Genomic DNA, 22,978 nt, shown 5'->3' with positions numbered 1-22,978 from the left:
CAACGTATTGTTATTACACGTAAAATGCAACTTGCAATCAATTTGAATACTCTTCTTACTGCGTAACTTTTATAATACCGTATAATATATAATGCGTGAGGTGAAAAAAAAGATTTATACCGAATATACAAATATTATATACTTTACATGATGAATAATATTTACAAAAATCTCTATCGTAAATATAATACGTATAAAATTACATAACAATATACAATATTAATATATATTTATATGCGTACACTGTAAAAAAATTTCTGTAAAAATTCACTAGTATGAACAATTTTTGAGGTCAATCCGAAGATTTAGCACGAGATAGTGTTACATGAACACCAATAGTGTTGAATTGACAGCAAATCATATTCCATATAGGTCCACACCAGAATATTGTTTACAGTGTATAAATTTAAGAACCTGTAACCTGTGCACTTTAATGTCATAAATTATTCCACGTCGATCATCAAAAAATTATAATTAGCTGTAATCAAATCAGTTTTTGGTAATCTTACAGCTGCGAATATGTCGACGAAATGAAAAATTCAGACATGCGCTGAATTCTGTAATCGACTCATTATCTGTTTTGTGGACAAATTACTTGTACGCTTGTATATAATATTCTGATCACTTAGCTGCAGCTGTGTGTAATTAGAAACATTCGTACTCGAACGTTTTTTGTTGGTTGAACGTATCTGTAGCGGTTCACTGACAATCAACGTCGCTACATTCAAGGAGTAAGCTCCCTGCACAGTTTCAAACTTATACAATAAATATATTATTATATTACTATTATTATTATTATTATTATTATTATTATTGATATTGTACTTACATAATAGGTATATATTCGGCACAAAACGCTTACATCTATGCGATAGGTATAATATAGATATAAATATGAGGTGCAAATAAGTAATATAAGATCATTTATGCGTGACAGATCAATTATAATAAGTTGTGGTTAGGTTATTATATTATAGTTGATTGTAATTTTAATCGTCATCGATAAAATTGATTTCCACTAGTTCCTCCTTTTCCTCGTTTCGTTTATTATACTTGCTTTTTTGTGCAGCAGTGAGCTGATCGCCTTTTGCGCAGTTCTGAGCGTCATCTTTGTAGGAGCAACGGAAGCTGGCGGTTATATTTTTCGCGGGAAACGTGTCCCTCAGTCAAAGAAATGCGCGGAGTCCGACGACCAGCAGAACCATTCCCATATGGGCGCATATTGCGATTGTGCTAACCGCCGCCCCGCATTTTGTGTAAGCGTAAGCCCCGGCGCTTAACCAAGGCTGCCAGGTGCCGTTGAAGCTGCGAGGATCCGCGTGCCAGTCGACCGGTATCAGAGCCTGTTTCTCCAAATAGTTGGAGTACTTCTCCAGGAAAAGATCCAACTCCGATACTATCTAAACACGAAAGTGTCGAAGGTGAGAACGACCAAAGATAATCGATTAATCGATTCTCGATTAAATCGTCAGTTCTTTAACGATTAATCGAGTACGATCGATTATTTTTCAAACTCGATTAATCGATCGACTCGATTATGTTTCCTCACGATCGGTTTTTGTTTTTTACTCCCAGGAACAACGCGATACAATATTAATTTATGTCATTAATGTATCTAATATTATCATTGTCTTACTTATTAAGTACCTATTTGATATAATAAGTGAAAGTTAAATGAATATTTTCACCTGAAATTGAACAATATTTTGAATAAATCTCAAAATCATCAAAGAACTTTGCAGCTATTGCGTTTAATGGGAAAGCGCATGCTCCGCCGGTGGTCACATGAAATTTTAATAATGATACTGGTCTATTAATAACTTGTTCGGGAAAATCTAAATTTTCATTCCATTATATAGCTACATTTTTCGACGTCCTGCCACATTGAAAAAGTATCTATAGATGTATAAGCACAAAAAAAAAAAAAATTAGAAATTATAAAGTAAAATAATTTTCACCAAAAAAATATGACCGACTGCAAATCAATTAAACAATATAACTTTGCTCTGAAAAAAAAGAAATAATTTTCTTTTGCTTATGAATTGATGAATCTAATTAAACTTTTTGTATTCGGCGACAAATTTCAGTTATAAAAAACTTTCGTCAATTATTATTCCGAAGGAAAACAATCTTTTTTCCAATGTCCTATATTATATATTGTATGAGAGTATAACATACGACTAGAAACAAATATTTGGTTTTGAATAAACGCTTGCCGGTTTGTATTGCGAAAGGAAACTGGCTCGGGACTTTTAACATGCAACTGTATTACCCACCTTAGGAAAATCTCTGGCAATATTCTTCGTTTCGCAAGGATCGTTAATAATATCAAAGAGGCACTCCGTCTCGTTGCAGGTGTCAAAGTGTGACTTCCGAAACGGACCGGGATATACGGTGCATTCGACGCTAGCGTTGAGACGAAGAGGAATCATGGCACTGTACTGAGTGATTGGACCCCCGAGATAAGTAGTAATCGTTTTCGAAACTGCGCTACCGATAACCAAACTCGTATTGTAAAACACATCTCGCATATCACGACCAGATTCTCCCTGATATCCATCGTAGAATCCCCGGTTGAAAGAACCTGAAACAGGCAGAGAACTCTAATAAAAAATTGCTTTCAAAGGATAGACCGGGACTTATCGCGTTTTAGTAACTGATTCAGCAAGTCGTATTTCATTCTTTTTTCACTCTTCTGAAAAATAGAATTGCTTAGAATAATTGAAAATGATTGGGTTTATATGATCGCGGGCGTATGAGCTTTGAGAAAGGTTCGCAAAATTCATATGTGAACATGTAAGATGTGGTATTCAAAGCGAGTGCAAATCAACTGCATTTAAATTTATGAACTGTTTTCACTGATTCCACAAGACCAGTGATCGCGAACTCTAAATTTTTCCAATGTTTAAGCAGATTCCGTTACTTACATTAAACAAAAAAAAAGTATAAAATACGATTTGTTGAATAGGTCCGTAAAACAAGAATCTCCACATTCGTTTCATCCGATTAGCCAATTTAACAATTATTAGCTGAAAACCTCGAAGGAGTTTGTAACGGCCTTGTATCGCCGCCTCAGTTTCGGAAACCTCATCGATGTTCAACAGTAGCGAATTCCTAATTTTTCCACCATGTTCCGTGCTGAAACTCGGCCACTGGTTTACACCATCGATGTCACCCAAGTCCCCAACTTTACCACCAGCTGCTGCATATAGAGTCGGAAGCCAGTCGGTCATGTGTACCAGTTGGTCTGAAACCCGCATCGTATCGTAGAGCCGCGGTGACCAAATTGCAGCCACTCCTCGGACTCCGCCTTCGTACAGGGTGTACTTTGTCTGTGCGAGTTTGTGATGGTAGATTATTTTATTTTATTACAATATTTGTTTCTTATTATCTCGTGCCAAAACAAAATTTGTCAGCCTTTATGACTCAGTCTCTAAGGTTTCTTAATTCTGTATCCCACTCATTCCTAAAATTCAGAAGAAGTCGTTTTATAGCAGGTAAATACACATGGCGATTGAGTTTTTTCCGAGAAATTTTTTTCAACATTTTCAAAATAGAAAAACTATTTGCAATTAAATTTGGATATCATTTTGTAAAACGTGCAATAAAAACAAGTCAAAAACGAGTCCATTGTCATGGCCATAATATTTAATCATAGAAGTGGTTTTTTTTATCGCATATTTCACCCTACGCTGACTCAGTATTACGGAAGAAAAGTGCAACAGCTTCCACGATACTTTCTGTACATGTCTTACCATTTGCTAAACGATCCAAAAACAATCCCCTGATAATCACCCCGACGCCATATCGTCAAGCTGTTTTCTGTTTTTTTTTTCTCTTTATTTGTTTGTAATCTTCAGGTAGCATGTTTATAATAATTCTGTATTGTTTCAACTCACACCACGGAGCGGCCAATTTGAGCCGAAATTACGAAACTCGCCGACGGAAGCGGCGCCGTTGTCAGTCATAAACACGATCAACGAATCCCTCAACATATGCTGGGCTCCTAAGGCGGCCACGATTTGGCCTACTGAATCATCAAGGCGACTGACCATCGCTGAAACAATATGTATTCTAGGAATCAGAACCTAAATCCAGGGCTGGATTTAGGGGGGGGCAACCGGGGCTACAGCCCCGGGGCCTCCACGAAAGAGGGGCCCCCACAATTGAGACTTCGAAAAAAAAATTTTCAAATTCCAACTAGTATATAAACACTAGTAAAAATTTTTTTACGCTGTTTTCGCTTTTAGAAATTTTTCTTTCGCTGTTTTACCTTGCAAGTGGCAAGTGTGAGTTTTGTTTCTTTTTATTGTAATCTTCAGAAGCCAAATTATTCATTGAAAAGCTCAACGGAAAAAAATTGTCCGCTTTATTTGGAAAATAATTTGGGGCCAGGGGGCCTCCACTCCTTTGTTGCCCCGAAGCCTCTCGACCTCTAAATCCGGCCCTGCCTAAATCATATGCCATAATGATAAAATTTTTCGAAGAAAAATCCGGAAATCTGTGTACCTGGTTTATTTTATTTTTTTTATTCTCCGTTTCTGCATCTCCAAAAACGATTTTCCAGATCATTACTATTGTTATTATTATTTTAATGAGATTATCAAATATCTGGGTATCTACATACCAGCAAAAATCCGACGGTTAGATTCTCGGATGTGTTTGAATTCGTCCGTCCATAAGTCTTCGCGAGGAACTTCGAGGGGCGGATGAACCGCCAAGTGAGAAACTTGAAGATAAAGAGGACGAGATGGGTCATGTGCTTTTATTACCCGAATTGCTTCGTCAGTAAATAAATCCGTAGCATAATCGCCCTGAGATCCCCAGTCCGGCTCCACTCCTCGGTGCATGTCGAACCCACTCAAATTCTGCAACGAAACATAACAATAATAAAAATAATAATTACAATGCCACCCCTTTCAGGTATGCCCCCATAAGCGATTAGCTTGTGTAGGGTAAGGAAAGGAGGGGTTGGTAACCATTTTTTTTCTTCCATTGAATTGACAAAAAGTGAGATATGCTTATTTAATAAAAATTTAAATTTACGTACGATGCGATCAGTACACAGTAAATTTTCTGCAGCTAGATGGCATCTTTTATTATTTTCAATCCCAATATATTCCAATATTTAAAAATTGTTTCACGATTAGAATGACGGAAGGAAATCGGTTAAACGAATCATTAAATAATGAATTACGATAATAATGAGCTGTGAATGTTTATCACCTGTTGTTTGTATTTGTGGTCAAAATAAGTAATGTGGCTGTTATAAAATCCGAGGAACGAATCGAAACCGCGGTGCATCGGCGTGTGCTGTGGCGTGTGATAACCAACGTGCCATTTTCCTATTAGTCTCGTTACGTAACCGATGCCCTTCAGGTGCTCTGGCAAAGTGTGGACGTTCAGTGGAATGCCACGTGGTTCTCCACCCTTAATTCCAGCACCCTGCATCCCTATAAAAAATCGTTTAATTACAAAAAATATTGAGTGGTATAATACTCACAATATTTAGAAATACATAATTCTTATAACATATGTATAAAATTGTGTTTCAACATACGATATAGATTTTGTTTATTATTATTGTTGCCATATTTGAATTCGAATAGGACTTACCATTCTTCAGTGAGAAAAATTTCATTGTTATAGCAACTAGAAAAATTGAGTAAAATAGGTATCGTTATAAAAATTGTTTGAATATTGTTGGAATGACGAAAAACGACGTACGCGTAACCATTTTGCGCTATTGTCGATCCTTTTTTGGTAATTGCAATGCAAAATCAGTTTCTTCGGTTTACTCTACGTTTTTAGTTAAATAAAGCTTTAACGTCAATTTATTGTTGCACAAGCATTAAATTTTCGCAACAGTTACAAGAAAATATAGTAACAGTGATCGTAATGAGAAAGAATAGTAACCGATACTAGACTTTCAGGTAACAGCTAGAAAACTAATTTTCATTTTCTACCTAGAACTATATTTTTCGGTTGTGGTAAAAAATGAAACTAGTTAAGGACTGAGCGGTAACCGGAACTGAAAATTTCTTTCAGCGTTAATTGTTCTATTTCTTTCAAGTGATAATAATAATCATCATCATGTCAAATTAAGGCAGAAACTTACCCATACGGATGGGATATCGTCCGGTGAGAAAAGCAGCTCTCGAGGGTGTGCATGAAGGCAGAGTGTAGTGGCGATTGAGGATTATTCCATTGTAGGCAAGAGCGTCTATATTCGGTGTTGGGATTTGGTTTGACCCGTGAAATCCAACATCGTTCCAACCCTGAAAAAAATACAATGATTCATTTGAAACTTCTCGATCATTGATTCGAACGGTACGTAAAAAAATAAATCACATAATTCCTGAATAATTCAAAATTGGAGTTCGGAATAGGTGAAAATGAATGTCAATCAATTAATATAAAACTAATATTCCAAAGTTTCGATGGTGCTATATTGTTCAGTAAAGTTAGCGGAACTGAAATTTGATGCTTAGATAATTTTTCACATGCTGTAGATAATACATTGAAAATGAAAAGTGTTCTGCAATATATATGTGTGTGCGTGAGTTTGTATGAATGTATGTATGCGCATGTAATTGTCACATATTGCACAGCATATTACCGGCAAACAAACAACCGAAAGAAGAAGAATTATGAGAAGGAGAAAGAAAGGAGGAATGAATTAAACACAGAGCGGCAATTACGTAACCTAAATGAATTTCGTCATCACTTTGCAGGAATTTTATTTGTTTGGCTCGCCGTGAGTCAGATGCCCGTGTCTGCGGATAATCTTCCTCATTGCACGTGCCCCTCTCCTTCTTCGCCCTGGATGCGTGGGCGCCGGTTCTAACATAAGTAGACTAGTAGAAGCCTCCGCATCTTAAGAGGTAATTGCCTTAACTCGGCGTGCATTATTAATCCGAGTCGAGAGTCGTATACCTACGGCCTACCTCAGACTCTCTGAATAATAATACACCGGAGAATATTAAACTCGCAGTTAACAATGAGACGGAATGCTCCTTGATCTCTGAGGCAAAGCCACATTTCTGGCGCATGCAACTAGTAAACAACCCTACTGTCCCGATACAACAGGCCATTTGGGTTCCAAGTTCCAAGAGTTACCTGCATTCAATGAATCACTTTGTGTTTTTGAGTTCTACCCAATTTTTAACCGGAATCATCGGCTTTCATACTCTTACTCAGGGAAAAGATTCTTCAAATTGAATAAATTTTTTCAAAAACTGATAAATTTTTAAATTACCGTACACTTGAACAAATTTTTATTTAATCTGAAGTAATATCTGGTACACCCTTCCATGTTCAACATGAACAAATCAGTTTGTTGTTTTAGAAACACGATCATCAACTGTATGTATTTCTACAAAGTATTTATTTCAAAAACCAATTTAATTTGTTGAATTCAAAAAAAAAAATTTTACGCCAAGTCAACTCCTTCAAAAAATTATTTTTTTAAACGAAGCAATTCTGTTTTGTTACTTTTTGCGAAATCAAACACAACTTTGCTTACTTTGAATATATCTATGATTCAGATTGAAGCAATTAAAGAATGATATTGTTTACAGTGAATAATCTCTTCTCTGAGTGTTCGAAACCGAGGGACGACCTCGACCATTTTTAATGGTGAACAAATTTACTCGTAACTACCACAATTTTAGGCGGAATTCAATATTTCGAGTATCAGTGTACTTAAAAAAATTCCAACGACTATCGGGGCATTTTTTTTTTTTTATCTTGGTACGATATTGTCGAAATTGTTATAACGAGGTGAAAATTAATTCGACAAAAAATTATTCTAAAACCACGCGTTTGAACATATAACAGCTGATAACTATGATTCAAAATCTGGTTAGACAGTAAACTATATTGTAGCATTTGTTTCGCCGAATTATTAAACTTTGAACTCAAGTACCCTAATTTGGATTGATGAAATTTCAAATTCTAAGGTAAAAGATGATGATGTATACCCTCACTATAGTGCAACGTTTCAGTCATTGCGTTTTGAGGTGTGACGATCTTAAAAACACAAAATATTTCTGCTCATAAAGACTGATATAATTACCCTTACGAATCCGGTAATGAACTTGTTTACTCTGCAAAGCGACTCTTAATATGCACGAAAGCGCAATTCTCTTGACCTCTCTAGACGGTCTACTTTATTTTGAATTTCTTTATTTATAATTTTTAATAACCGTTTGTGCGTAATCTGTTACGTCCGGCCCGGACGTCACAGATAATAAGTAATTAAAAATACATCGTGTTAGGGGCGATTCTGGTATTAGATTACGCTAAAACAAGGGTAGACCATTCGGAGAAGTGTTATCTAATGTCACCCTATTATAGTAGGCATTCTAGGCAAGCGTTAGCTAACATAGGGAATTTGAAGTGCGTGCTATCAATTAATATAAAGAATCTTTAAAATGAGGTGTTAATAATGCGTGAATTGCTCGGTAATAATATCCCAGCAAATATAATGTTTACTGGATGCATTTAAAAAAAACAAGGCAATTTATAATCTATTTAATACACAATGAATAATGGATTCACGTTTTAATGAAAATATTAATGTGTATTAATAATTAATAATAATTAATATTTAATAAAGTGGGAATAAATTTATCAGTATGCGGTTATAAATGGTATTTCTGCCAGTCCCATCAGGTAATGAATGGACTTGCCAATAAACTTTTCAAGAAGCGTTAGCTAACGTTAAAAAACAGTAGTGGACAAAACAAGAAAACATGACCAATTGTTCTCACGAGGGGTGGCATGCGAAAATTTGCAAAAAATGCATTAGCTAATACTTGAATGACCCCTTAACTGCTGCAAGGTTGTTCTCCCACTTTCACTACATCCTTGCCACACAATCCGCCCCCTAAATTGACGTGAAACTACATAGAAATACTTGCAATTCAAATTATTCGCTTCCAAAAATTACGTCGTCGAATTTAGAGGGTTTTTGACATCCCTACTCCCTTCAGATGACATAAGAAAAATTACCGACCCCCTTCCCCCGTGAACAAATCTAGACTTCCTTTCTTAACAGGAATAAATAATCACGCGCAGTATTCATTTTTACCGACCGAAAATAAGTAAATAAAAAGTTCAGTTCTTTCTCAATAAAATAGTACTCAATAAAGATCGAATAGGCTATTCGTCAAGGAGGTCAAGTGGGGGTTGCTCGAGCATCGGCACATACAGCTCGGGACCAAATATATAGGTATACCTGTGATAGAAGCCACACCAGTCCCCAAGCTGCAGCGCCTCAACGAGTACGCGGTAATAGAAATATTTTTTTTATTGTAAATGTTGTTATTTGCATTTGACGTAATGATTTTTGCACCCCCTCCGCCCCATATAATCGATAACGTGATTTACGGACGCATGCAATAGACAGGAGAGTCATTATCTTGTGGACAAGCTTCCCGGTATTGGAGGAACATGAGTAATTATAACGCGCATGCGCAGAAAGAAGCCCTGTTGTATTTGAAGTGTGCGCATGCGCCAACCTCTTCTTACCGCACAATTCGGAAATGGGGCATCTGACGTAGGCTCTACAGGCTTCGAAAAACGAACTTTCCAAGCGAGTGTTGAAAAAAAAATTAGGTGGGTAAAGTTACAAAATGCTCTAAAATCAAAATGGCCGCTATGAGCCACTTGAAGTTTTATTTCGGATCGATAATCGTTTTCGGTTCTTTGTAGCTAACAAGCGATATTTATTGCACGACAGAAACAATGATGGTAAGAGTGAATTGAGTATTATTTCAAAGTACAACTCATTGTCAATCTGAAACACTGAGAATGTAGCCTGTAAGCTTCAGACGAAACGTAGAAATGCCAATGGTTCCCTCTTGAAAATTGTAATTACGGGCTTACCAAATCATCAGCCATGATGACAATGATGTGAAGAGGGGTGTTATACTCTGTAGGTTCGCGTCTGTAATATTCGCGATAAGGTTCGCAGGAGACGAAAGCGAGTACGAGTGAAGCAATGCTCGCAAATTCCGCGAATCGCAGCACCATGATTTTACTTGATATCCGGTTTTAATTTGATAGTCGTAATTACCCTCCAGAAATAATGATAAAATTATAAAAATAATACATAAACACTGTTTCAATTCAAACGTGGAATAATCGACACCTCAGGTAGCGATGCACTTCAAGACCAACTGCATGCGGATATGAGAAAGCTCTTTGCCAAGGGCCGCCAAGCTTATATAGCAAAAGGCGGCAGGAAGATGGGGATATCAACGTATGAATGAACCCCAAGAATTGAGGTGGGGATCTGTCAGAGAAGAAACTAAGCTCGTATGTGGCTAATGACTCGGACAATCAGCAAAATACGTGCTCCGGTGCTCGGTCAACTTCATTGAATATATACGTGCAACCTGAGACCTGCCCGAGACCGTTTCTCATACTATGATCTTGCCCCATTTCTTATCCTTCTCGTTTTTCTTTCTTGTTCCTGTTTGTTTCAATTTATTATTCTCCTACGTCTTCTGCTTCTTTTTCTCACTGCAATCGCACACCGAGTTACGTCTCATTGGTATTCCAAGAACGTTTTTAGAGAAAAGTTCACCAGGAAGCGAGCGTCTTCATTGTATCTATAAGAAGCTATAAATCCATGTCAACCATAAACCGGCGCACACATTTTACTGTATTCATTGATTGATTCGTGGATTGTTGAGATTACTTATCAGCTGGCGCAATCCAGATTTTGCAATTGACTTATCAAACTTATCATGACTTGCGCACGTGACAATCAAGCCATTGACGTAGTAGGGTGTTTTTTTATCAATTCTTTTATACGAAAGCAATCATTCGAATAGACAACAGTAAGCAAAACAATTTTCTAAGTAACAATAAAAAAACGTCCTCACGTGGGAGCAGAGGTGAATTTTCAATCCCAATTAGGAGATTCTCCGCAACAGATGCGTGAGAATTCGTTTAATTTCAGTTGTAACCGACTTTCGAGCAGGCCTAAAGGTCATGAATGAAGAAAACAAGACCTCCTAATTTTTCGGTTGAAGGTATAATTCAAATTATTAAAATTTTCGCCCCTTAAATTCATAATTGCTCGCTCCTAAAATTCACCTGCCTTCGGATCACACCTTCGGATCCCTTCATCGATTTTTCTGCCCTATTTGCAATTAGTTTTTTTAGAACTTATAATTCTTCGATGATTGGCTTTGCCACGAGCTTTGCCCGCCTTCGCTCGACGCGGATCTCGATGATGAAGTATGGTTTTCGTCACATTGCCAATACTTTTGGAAAACTAGAATGAATATCCGAAAAAATCCGTTGGCTCAAAAAAAAACGCTTGTAGATTGAAAGTACAGAAGCCATAGTCAAATTAATAACAGTCATTACAAACAGACGCAGTTCCGGCGGAGGTGATTGCTCGCCCCATTCGGACTCAGTTTTGCACCCGCTTTCCTGGATTCGTGCCTGTACAAGAACTTTCACAGTGATGCAAGAAATCGCCGATGTCGTCATTGGTATAATGTGACGAAAATCATGGCGCATCATTGAGATCTGCGAAGAGCGAAGGTGAGTAAAGCTCGCTACAATGTCGTTGATCAAAGATTTAAAAATTCTAAAAAAAACTAACTGTAAACAGAATATAACAAGCGCCGAAGATGTAACTTATAAGGTCGGCGGATTTTGGAAGTGAGCAATGTTGAGAAAAATGACAATCTTTTCAGCACACAAACATTCCAACATTTTATATGAGAAGTATACATACAATTCTATAACTAATAAAAACAGGTCTTAAAGGTACTTTTCAAGCAGAAAACAATTTACTTTTTCTGAAAAATATGTTTCAATAATATTAAAAATATATTTTCTCAGTTATCTATTTTTTACCGAATGTAAAATTGTGTTCTTCAAATTTTTAAGGATGGGGTTTACGGTACTCTAATTTGGTCGAGAATAAAAAATTCACAAGGAGCCAACATTTTTTAACATACTTTTAATTTTATCAACATTCAATTTATCGCAACAAAACTGTTTAAGATATAGATTTACCGTCCCCCTAACACTGAGATGTCTTGTACCTGAAAAATTCGAGTTACCATCCCGATAATTGCGGTTGCTGCAATCGCACGAACACTAGCGTCAACGCAGCATGTGCGAAGGGGGCGCTCCGAAATTAGTTCCCAGTACTATCGACGGCCTGTTATCTCTTTTGCGCTGCCGCGTTCGTGAGTAGTTCTACCTCTGTCGCCCATGACGAGCACTGTAAATACCATAGTAAACACACGAGTCAAATCAATGAGTCAAATATCGTTAATCCGCACGTGTGACTCGCGTAATGTTCCGAATACCTGTGAAGGAAAGTTTGATTGAGAAACAAGCAAAATTTAATAAAATAACTTGAAAGGAGTAGAGCAAAGGCAAACAAAAAGTCGAGAGGAAACGTAACCTAACCTGAACGCGCAAACTTCAGGTCAAACACCCAAGCTGAGCTTGTAGGAATTCGCGTTGATTTTGGATATTATGTTTACTAGAAAAGAACAATTGATTGCACGTACAGGAAAGAATAAGGTTGGACGTTTTGAATTCTTAAAACTTTTGACCAACGAATTCAAAACTTCAAAGTCTAAAGGTAATCAACACTGTTATTATGATTGTTGTGTTGTTTTGTTGTTGTTGTTAATACTTTTAAGCTTGCATGATTTTTCATTATACAAAGATTTCGATGACGGACTTCCTATTTTAATTTTAAATATGTAAATATGGAATCAGTTGAAACAAACGTACTAACAGGAATACATGGGAAAGAATTCCTAACCCAACTAACTGAAAAGTCCCAAATGAGCTTATTTTTTGCAAAATAAATCTGTTGAATACATGACTGATATGAAAATTGATTGTATATTTACAGAAGCAAAGACACAAGTGTTGGCTAACTTGGTCAATTTTGCCTACGATCCAATAAACTATGAATATCTACGTAAACTGGGAGTAATCGATCTGTTTCTATATTTACTCTCCGAAGATGACAAAGATTTTATCCGTTTTTCCATCGGTGGAATCTGCAACTTGTGTTTAGGTAACTTCACTTATCGTCAACAAAATCCATCATTGGCAAAAATTATTTTCATGCACTCAGAAATTTTTACCAAACTACTCAGAATTTGAATTTCAGACAGTTGAATATTTCTGATAATTTTTTTTTTGCCATGGATTTCCCATGTAAAACCTAAATTTTGCTTTCAGATCCACAGAACAAGGATTACATCATTCACAGTCACGGTGTGCAGGCTGTATCGTCTCTGCTGACATCCTCTGATGAAGAAACGGTTCTTTCAGCTATAACGACACTGATGTTCCTGATCACGCCTTTTTCAAAACCACTAATAACTTCCCCTGAAATTATCGAATCTATGATATATTTCTCAAATAGTTCCAACATTAGAATTAAAAACTTGGCAACGATATTCCTCACAGATTACTGTTCTGATACCAACGTTAAGCACATTAAAGAACATCCAACAGTTGTCCCAGTTTCCGCGATTCCGCTACCGCATTGAGCTAATTTTCACCCTCTAACAACATTTTGATACTTCGGGTCACACAACGATATTATTTAAATAATTCGTGATGAATAGCAGGCTCTTTACATTCTGCGCAAGGTATTCAAGGTCCTACAGTGCCAAACTTCCATCTAAACTTGCCTCTGATCAATACCTCAAGCCTGGCGATAGCATAACTATAACTAAATCAATAACCGAGGATGATATTCTGAGTTTCGCCAAGCTCACTGATGACTTCAATCCAATTCATATAACGTCTCCTAAGAACATTGTACACGGAGCATTCCTAAATGGTTTGGTTTCCGGTGTTATCGGTACTAAATTGCCAGGTGCTGGGACGATAGTCGTCGAACAGATAATCAGGTATCCAAAGCCATGTTATGCTGGCGATACTGTTTCAATAAGCGTTGAAATAGTCACTGTAAGGAAAATTATCAAGTGTAAATATCGATGCATCGCTAATATGGAACGAATCGTTCTTGAAGGTGAAGCTAAACTCATGGCGAGTAATGCCCAAGTGAAGAAAATAAGCTTCACGCAGTAGGATTTATATATCTGTTCACTAATTTTAACTTTTTTGTTATTTAAATGTGTAATAATAAAAGTGAAATCTTGAGAAATAAGTTGCTCAGTTTTCCAATAGAACAAACATTTCTGTGGTTTTCTGAATCTTTTTCCACACTCAAAACTGACATCTCTAAGTTCTCGGAAATTTCTCTACATGCATTTTCAAAACTTTTGTATCAATTCTGAATATTAGACAATGCTCAGAGATTAATTATTTCCTCAAATTTAAACAAATTCTTATAGTATTATATTTCAATTTAATTTCTTACTTTATCATAATGTAGCCAACAAAATTAGATAATATTACTTGTAACACAGTTTCTGAATCTTTTACTTCAAGAACGTAAAAGTTCAAGCAACAAAATGAAAAATCGAAAAAAAACAGAATGGCTTTGTCACATTCGGGAGAAATATTTGTGAAAATGAAAACATAGGTATATTAGACCTATCCTTTTTCTTATAAGAACGAAAATGAGGTGTCCGAAATTTTTGAATTTCCATATATTACCTTCAGCAAAGAGTTTCCGTTTTCTTAAGACAAATAACATTGAGTTCCTTGAACGCTCAAAAGTTTGGATTCACTAGTCGAAATTTCTTACCACACTAAAAGTTAGATAGCGGAGTCAAGAATAGAGATAGCCAAATTTCCCAAGCGGGATTTTGAACTGAACGGACATCTTCTTTTTGCTTATTTAGAAAAAACTGTACGATTTTTTTTGAATCCGGTACGCATTTTTGCTTAAAAACCTCAAAAAATAAATGCTTTTTTTTATAAGAAAAAGCAAGTCTTTTTAGGGGTAGGTAAATATAAAGAGGAAAAAAAAGGAACATTTTTTAAAATTATTCCGAACCAATTTAAGGGGTATGACCATCGAAATTCGATTTCACCCTTCTTAACGACAGGTCTAATGTATATTCACACTATTCACCAATACCAAGGAATCAGCCAACAGTTGTTGTGCGGTGCTGCAATTTATTCGCAGGTATTTTGCACACCAAGCAATTTTTTCTTTCCTTGTTGACCTCAATGTGTAATTGTTGACGCTGACAATTTTTCCGAACTTTGCATTATGTTGCAATCAGCAGATTTAAAACGTATTTGGATAAACGCGAAAATCATTATTTAAATCGTCATTCAAGTTCCAGTCATTAAACTAAGAAGTGTTTAATTTCTGCTACAGGTAAGTGAAATTGTGAATCAAAGTGACATGCATTATGTTTTATTGTATTTTTCGGACTTACTGAGTTATACTATTAAGAAAAAACACTAACTCGAAATTTATCATGATTTTTATTGTACTGTTTATTAAATTGAAACATGTTCTCCAGATTTATTACAAAGAAGTTATTTCCTGGCAGTGAAGTTTTCTCTCAAATTATTTTTGTGCCTACAGCTTATTACCATGCGCCTACAAATTCTGGCGGTGATTTTGTGTGCGTCGCAAATCTATGCGGATGAAACGGCACAGATAGCAACGACAAGTAATGAGACAACGACCGATGCTCCTACAACTGAAACAACGCCACTCGGTTGTGTTTGCGGAGTATTTTTGAGCGGACAGTTCAAGAAGGGAAGCAAGGAACAACCCAAAGGGAATCCAGCTCTACTCCATGAACATCCGGACGATTTTCCTTGCTCAATTGTCGGGAACAAACTCTGTACCAACAAATGCCTCGACACTGTCAGTAATTTTTTTTTCTTCTAAAACTATTAACGTCAATTTAAATTCCTGCTCTCTTTTGTCTTTATCTATTGTTATTTCTTTTGAATCAAAAATAGAAAATGAATACGTGCGACGATCATTCATTCATCAATTGAATAACTATTTACAATTTTGAACATCAATGACCTTTACAGATTGTCAAGCATCTTCCCAACAGTCCAGCGATTCTTTGTGGATCAATTGATCGTGATTGTCACAAAGAAAGGGTAAGTGTTCGATCAGGTCAGAAAATAAAAACGAGCTCACCGATATCTTGATATAATTTAAAATTAGATAAAATTGGTAATATTGTGTTGGAATTGAATTTTCTAATCACATGATTTCATAACACTGGTGAAAAGAGACGATTCATTTCAATAAGGGTGATAAATTCATATTTCCTGCTTTCGTAGGAATTGCAATGTTGTGTCTAGTTTTCAATACCACAATTCGCTTCCAGGCATACTTGTTTATAAAGAACTGCAAGGACGAATGGATAAATACAAATCTCTCAGCTGGACGCGAATACTGCTGCAAAGATGGATTGTCGTACAAGTGTCCAATTTTAAGCTGATTTGAAAAAAGATGACGGTTCATAGAATTGTAACATGCATGTACTTGCATGTTTTTTTCGATTATAGGTAATTGGCTGTTTAATAATAAATGTCCTTCCACAAGCTTCGGAAATGTCCTGCAATTCTTACACTTCCTAACAATTTAAGAAAAGTTTTCATGATTAGAACCTTTAAAACTATTAAACTCTAGTGTTTTTGATTCAATTCTAATGTTTTTAAGCTCATTTTGCTCGCTGGTAAGAATTTCACAAACTGTCTAAAGAAGAAAAAAAGCACATTATAGAACAGTTACAATATGCAAAAGTAATTGACTAACATCTGTTGTACCTCACTTGAATAAATATATTTTCATCCTCTGTGATGAACAAATTAAGCCGAAAAACATTAACATTGGTTAAAAAAAAAAACACCAGATTTCAATCGTTGTCAACATTCTAATTATAAAAGCTTTTCTCAAACTTTTAATATTAGCTTAGTTTATGTTATTCATGTATGCTGAAATTCGATTCTTTTACATGATAAAAATATTGTTTTATTCGTGTTCACTAATCTAGGCGTAAAATAGATTGTTATACATTTATTGAACGATTATTCTTCGGTTTCCCTAACGTTTGATCCAGAGTAGCCCATGCATCCTTAAATGTTTTTGTACTTCTTATTTCATTATTACATCTGTTTCAAACGAAGACTAAAATTTTATTACACAATACATTGCACATATTCTCAAATCCAAAAATGCCTGTTAAATCAGGATATTACTATTATTATGGTTGTATATCTCTTGAACCTCCCGCCCTAAAGTGAATATAAATATAGAATAGGTGTGAGGAGCGAGTTTTGTCTGAAAATAAGTATTAAGCCTGACATTTCTATAATTAGAAATTCGGATTTTATCAAAATCAAGATTCGATGCTCTACAACTCAACAAATCAACGCAATTGAAAGATCTTGATTTCAACTTAACTCTATACCTGATCATCGCATCTAATGAGCATCTAAACAGGTCAAGATCAAATGCAGAGCCTAAACAACGAGGGCATATTTTGTTCTAATTTTAACTATGCAGACGCTAGAGGTAGCATGCTTGCAATGGTTGTTACAGTTCCTAATACTATAAGTAGTTAGTTGGATAACTGATTTTTCCTAACTAAAATCAAATGCATCTGCTGAATGCCAACGAAAACCTGGCGACAAAGTGAAGTGTAAGATGTTTAAACCGTCGTACATGTATTAAAAGAATTACGTTGAAAGGAACCGCAAGAGCAAGTAAAATGTGTGCAAAGTTACTTGCGTGTCCGCTCTGCTCTCAGCCTGCGTTTTTGACGCTTGACGCACTGCGCGCAGGACTTATAAGTGTGGCGACACGTCCACTGGCTTGTCCAGTATGTAATGAAGTATTACTAGGCGTAGACAAGCTGACGATACATTTATTCAGTCACACGATTAATTTTTCCAACGATCATAATGCCAGGAACGGTATCAGCTCTGTTATTGACAATCAGAAGAACTTAAGAAATGAAGAAGACGTCGACCACACAACCATTCACAATTGGAACGTAATCAACAAAACCATCGGTTCTCAACACGATTTTCCTAATGTGAAGAGTTTGCCAAAAAGTCAAAATCAAATAGTTCCATCGACTACGACAACTAATCAAGTGATATTTTTACAAACGTTGCCACAACTCCAATCTGCAACCTTAAGTCGCAATGTGAATAATTCTGTTGGCGAGGAAATTTACATGCAGAGTATTATGCCTGCCGGAGAGTCGGCGACTCAACAAACGTCGTCAGGATTTAGTAACGATAAATTGAAACAGTGTGTAGAAAATTCATTGACAAATTCTAGCAAATCTGAGAAAGTTGATGAAAATTGTAGGAAAAAAATCCTTCAGTTCCAACCAATTTGGTCGGACAATTTTTTGTTGAGCAAAGAAATTAATTCGGCTATTGAGGAAGCCAATTCATCTGAAATTGTAACAGTATCGTCAAAAGTGTTACCAAAAACTGACATAGAAGTTTTGCTTGAGTCTGTAGCCAAAGGTAAAGATGTCAACGAAGCAGAAACGATGAAAACAGAGAACTCTGAAAAGGAACAAGGAAGTTCTGAGCAATGCCAAGTGTCACCACAAATCAAGTCGCTAAAACCACTGGCTACAAAAGAGAAAACCGAAAGATGTGACATATGCGGTGTTTATTTTTCTGATCAGAACATATTAACTCTTCACAAACAACTTGTGCACATGATTAACGAGAAAGATTTGAACAGAAAATCTGAAGATTTATTGAAGAATTACCCCTGCCATTTGTGCCCAAAGGTTTTCAAGATGAGGGGCAGTCTTATGGTTCATATGAGGGTAGCACATATTGGTTTTAATTTAGGTAAGACTGTTTTACAGCCGAATCTGTCGAAGTAATAACGCAATATGTGATCTAGGCTCGCTACCGAAGGAAGGCGACGCCTTTCCAATGCCCGGCGAACATGGATACAACTGCCCAACTTGCGGGAAACTATTTAAGAAGGTATTTTCGTGTAAAAATAATTTCCGAAATTTCTTGCAGATATACTACACGTTTGATCTGCAGTTATGAAAAAAATTCTGTATTATTTTTAGCAAAGTTTGAATTATTCTGATAGTGTCTGAAGAGTTTCAGGAAATTCTAGAGATAGTTTTTGGAGAGAAAAACATATTCTTTTAGAACTTCATTTTCTACTGACGGTCTGACAAAACATTCTGAGATTAAAATTTTTTTATTATTTCCTATCAACTCAAGTTTGAAGTAAAAATCGAATCCCTTTCTGGGAACAACTCAAATTCTTTTCTAACTTCTTCTTTCTCTTGAAAACCTGCCAAAACTGCCAAGGTCTTGGCTTTCTGAATATTTCTGTTCATTTCGAGTTAGAGGTGAAAACCAGCCCAATTTCTAACCAAAACTCATACTTTTCGAGAACTTCATTTCATATCGCAAGTCTGCAAAAAATATGAGCTTTAGTGTTTTTCGTGGATTTGTGAAAGAGAAATTAGACATTTTTAGGCAACAGTCCAAATTATTTTTTCTGAAATTTAGCTAAAAAGTTTGGATATATTATCTGCAAAAGAACAACTCCAATAAAACTAAAGTTATGAAAATTTTGTGGAAATTCTCCAAAATTGTGAAGGTTTACTGTTTATTTGCTGAAATTAATTTCCAAGATTGAAATATTTCCACAAATTTTCAAAGATTTTCCAGGACAACTGACAAACTGTAAGAAATTCATAATATGATTAAGATCATTTAAAATTTCAGAAAGTTTCTGAAAACAAATGTCACCAGGATTTTTAATCAAACCTTATGCCTTGACTCTAAAACTGTCAAAAGAACTTCAGTTCGAGTACTGAGCAATTTTTTTATTTTTTATTTCTAAAACCAAACCTTTTGTCTGAATTCTATCACCAGGAAACATTTTTTTCAAATTTAAACAGGAGCAACATGTTACTCAACACTTGAAAACACACGAGGGAAAACAATGGGAATGTGATGTGTGCAGTAAAATGTTTACGACAAAATATTTTCTGAAAAAGCACAAGAGATTACATTCTGGCGAGATGCCTTACAGGTGTAACATCTGCGACAAAACGTTCACTTTCCAGCAATCTTATCACAAGCACAGGCTTTACCACAAGGACGATAAACCTCATACTTGTACCACTTGCGGTAGATCTTTCAAGGAGCTTTCTACTCTGCATAATCATGAACGTATACATACGGGCGAAAAGCCTTTTGCCTGCGAAACATGCGGTACGCATAATTCATGTTTGGTGATTATTCTCTTTCAATGAACAGGCCTGAAAACAGTAGATTGGACTTCATTCTTCAGATATCAGAATATTTACAATTTTTTATTTAATTTTCTAACACTCTGGATAATGTAAGAAAACCCAGATTGTTGAAAATCTGCAACTAAGCCTAGTTCAATAATTTATTTCCTTTTTGTCAGGCAAATGTTTTCGTCAACGTGTATCGTACTTGGTACATCGACGGATCCACACTGGAGTGATGCCATACAAATGTACAGCGTGTGGCAAATGCTTTAGATACAAAGTAACAAATCAGTTAATTTACAAAATCGAAAAAATCTATTCTACACTGTGAATATAGCTGGTTTAAAAAAACTATTACTCATAGCGCATCTAATGCTCGTATTTTCTTCTTTTACATTAGGTGAGTCAACGAACGCACAAATGTACAGCGCAACCACCAGGAACGGTGGTGCGTCAGTCGAGCGACCTGGTTCAACGACTATTGCAGGTATCGCAGATAAAAGATTCCAGTTCGTCAGATGGTGGCAATACCAACAAGGTTCCATCATCGTCAGAAACCGAAACTTCACAAGTTCAGTGTATAGCAAACGAGGAGAACAGGTACATTTTGATAATTAATAACCTAGGTCAGCATGTTTTAACGAGGCAATCAGAAGTCGAAGGTAAACGATTGAAGGAGGAAGTGGATACAGAGCGGAAATTGACTGCAATGAAATATGAGGAAAGAAATGATGAAACATTTATCAGGGACTTGTGGGGTCACAATATTCTAAATGGAACAACACTCAAGGATTCTATGGAGATATCAGTAAGAAGTGGCTTAGTAGAGTCCGAGCAGGAATTGCTATCAGGTGATGGAAAGAACGACTTCTTTTCCATGGGACTGTCATCGTCCACAGAGAACGAAGTTCGATCACCATCAAACGAAATGGAACACCTAAGACTTTCCTCCCCAACAAGCAGTGAAACTATCGTCAATAATGTCAATCAGACGTCCAGCGTTGAATTACACTCAATGACAAATGACTTTCAATGTGGAATGAACGGATGTCACGATATAATGATTCAACAAGACTTCGTAAGCGAAAATAGCACAGAAGCTATCTCTTCATCAACGATCAATGAGGAATCTTTGAAGCAATTACTCTACGGTAATACAGAAACACACAAATAATTTCAGAAAGAACAATTTCGTTTAATCCCTTCAAGTACAATCATTATATTTAAGTTATAAATATACATAGGTGTATATACATTGTAGACATTAGAAACAAAATTCTTAGGCAGGTTTTCTGTAACTTGCATAAATATTTTAACACGCTTTATTTTAAATTTGGTATCACTAATCAAAGCGATCATCATCGTTTGCCTGATCCTCTTTCTCAGAAAACTGTGTGTAGTGGTGATCACAGAATCAGTGGAATACATCTCTGTTATTAAGTGAAATTTGTTCTTAGTAGGCGTTTTCGAATTACAAAACTTGCGCAATGTGAATCTTAGAAGCTTCGATTGTATATCTTGATAATTAACTATTTTCGTTAGTCTTTTTTACTCATTCTCACTCACAAAATAAATAAATTATATGTGTTTGTTTTCTTTGTACATATATTTTCATCTCTACTACAATGAGATGGTGGTATAATTTTGAATCAAGATATTTTTATATACTTGGTACAGTGTTTAAGTATAGAGGAACACATCCAGTTTCGTAGTTTTCAAACTCATCAGATTATTTGTAGAGGTATATTTGAAAATATCATTTGAACGAACATAAATTAGTCAAACGGATCATAGGGTGGGCCAAAAAAACTAGACCAAGTTTAAACGTTAATAAAATCCGAACGCGTCCATCGAATTTTAAAAGCTTTTTTACTCATAATTAGAAGTATACACCTTACGTCATGCGTATGAATTTCGTGTTTCAGGTCAGCTGAATAGAATCTAGGAGAATTGCTAAAACTTCAGAATCAAACTGCGAATTACAATTTAAGATGGAAATTAAATTGAACGTTCTTTAATATTATTTTTTTCATGTTCTCAGCTACCTTTTCACAGTCCATTTTTCAAGAACGTAAAGATTGGTCGACGCGTTCGGATTTTATGCACGTTTTAAACTGGATTAGTTTTTTTTTTTCCCCGCCCTGTAATAGAAATTGCAATGATTATGTGCGCGCAAAATAATACGGTACTTCATTCAAATGAAAATTCCCTTTTGAAACTCATAAAAGAATCCTGCAATTCTCTCTAAAATCGCTTGATGTTGAATATTTCTAAAACAGGCCTGGAATTGGTAAATAAATTTCAAAATTAATCGACGCTAGAATGGCCGTTTTACGCATATTTGTACGCATAGTAACATATTGAGGATATATTATGGGGATATATCTTAGCCACGGTGATCGTAGCTGCCTTCGGCATTTGAGAATAACGACTTGAAACGCGTCGCAAGGAGAAGCACCGTGTTTCAAGGTAATTGAGCAATTAGATGTAAATACCGAATATTTTTTACAACTGGTTGCACTGGATGACTGCATGGAGTGCGTTGCATTAATTTGCAGGGTACAATTTCCCTAGTTTTCAACTGATGGCGAAGGCGGAATCTTAGGAATGCCACAGTGATTAGGAGCTAGTATCCCTTCAAACTTTGGCCGTGTTCGAAAATTGACTGACAGTACTGTCAGCAATCTTTTATCTCTTTTGCGCTGCCGAGTTCATGGACAGCTCTGTCTCTGTCCTAGGGAATTTTTAGTACTGGCAGTCAATTTACGAACACG

At 36.0% G+C, this 22,978-nt stretch overlaps 4 protein-coding genes across 4 annotated transcripts; 3 read left to right on the top strand and 1 right to left on the bottom strand.

Annotated features, from left to right (window-relative positions):
* Positions 1-621: 621 nt before the first annotated feature.
* On the bottom strand, positions 622-10,230 carry LOC124297397 (arylsulfatase B-like). Its single transcript, XM_046748379.1, has 8 exons — positions 9,892-10,230; positions 6,119-6,278; positions 5,227-5,453; positions 4,628-4,868; positions 3,900-4,057; positions 3,038-3,332; positions 2,277-2,584; positions 622-1,400 (listed from the first exon to the last, which is right to left on the bottom strand). The coding sequence occupies exons 1-8, from the start codon at positions 10,036-10,038 to the stop codon at positions 1,167-1,169; spliced, it is 1,770 nt and encodes a 589-aa protein (XP_046604335.1). The 5' UTR covers positions 10,039-10,230; the 3' UTR covers positions 622-1,166.
* A 1,823-nt stretch (positions 10,231-12,053) lies between these two features.
* On the top strand, positions 12,054-14,205 carry LOC124296878 (armadillo repeat-containing protein 7). Its single transcript, XM_046747257.1, has 4 exons — positions 12,054-12,625; positions 12,905-13,072; positions 13,240-13,548; positions 13,616-14,205. Exons 1-4 carry the CDS (start codon positions 12,517-12,519, stop codon positions 14,098-14,100), a joined length of 1,071 nt encoding a protein of 356 aa, XP_046603213.1. The 5' UTR covers positions 12,054-12,516; the 3' UTR covers positions 14,101-14,205.
* An 834-nt stretch (positions 14,206-15,039) lies between these two features.
* LOC124299056 (follicle cell protein 3C-1) lies at positions 15,040-16,504 on the top strand. Its single transcript, XM_046751919.1, has 4 exons — positions 15,040-15,304; positions 15,518-15,805; positions 15,982-16,053; positions 16,287-16,504. The coding sequence occupies exons 2-4, from the start codon at positions 15,527-15,529 to the stop codon at positions 16,398-16,400; spliced, it is 465 nt and encodes a 154-aa protein (XP_046607875.1). The 5' UTR covers positions 15,040-15,304; positions 15,518-15,526; the 3' UTR covers positions 16,401-16,504.
* A 794-nt stretch (positions 16,505-17,298) lies between these two features.
* On the top strand, positions 17,299-21,916 carry LOC124299053 (zinc finger protein 836). The gene is made up of 5 exons (XM_046751916.1): positions 17,299-18,783; positions 18,839-18,924; positions 19,866-20,181; positions 20,381-20,484; positions 20,605-21,916. Exons 1-5 carry the CDS (start codon positions 17,673-17,675, stop codon positions 21,376-21,378), a joined length of 2,391 nt encoding a protein of 796 aa, XP_046607872.1. The 5' UTR covers positions 17,299-17,672; the 3' UTR covers positions 21,379-21,916.
* The last annotated feature ends 1,062 nt before the right edge of the window (positions 21,917-22,978 follow it).

Source organism: Neodiprion virginianus, chromosome 2 (genome assembly GCF_021901495.1).
Source record: "Neodiprion virginianus isolate iyNeoVirg1 chromosome 2, iyNeoVirg1.1, whole genome shotgun sequence".
NCBI classification, from domain to species: Eukaryota; Metazoa; Arthropoda; class Insecta; order Hymenoptera; family Diprionidae; genus Neodiprion; species Neodiprion virginianus.
Note: the sequence above shows the minus strand (reverse complement) of the source record. Positions and strands in the feature narration are given on the sequence as shown.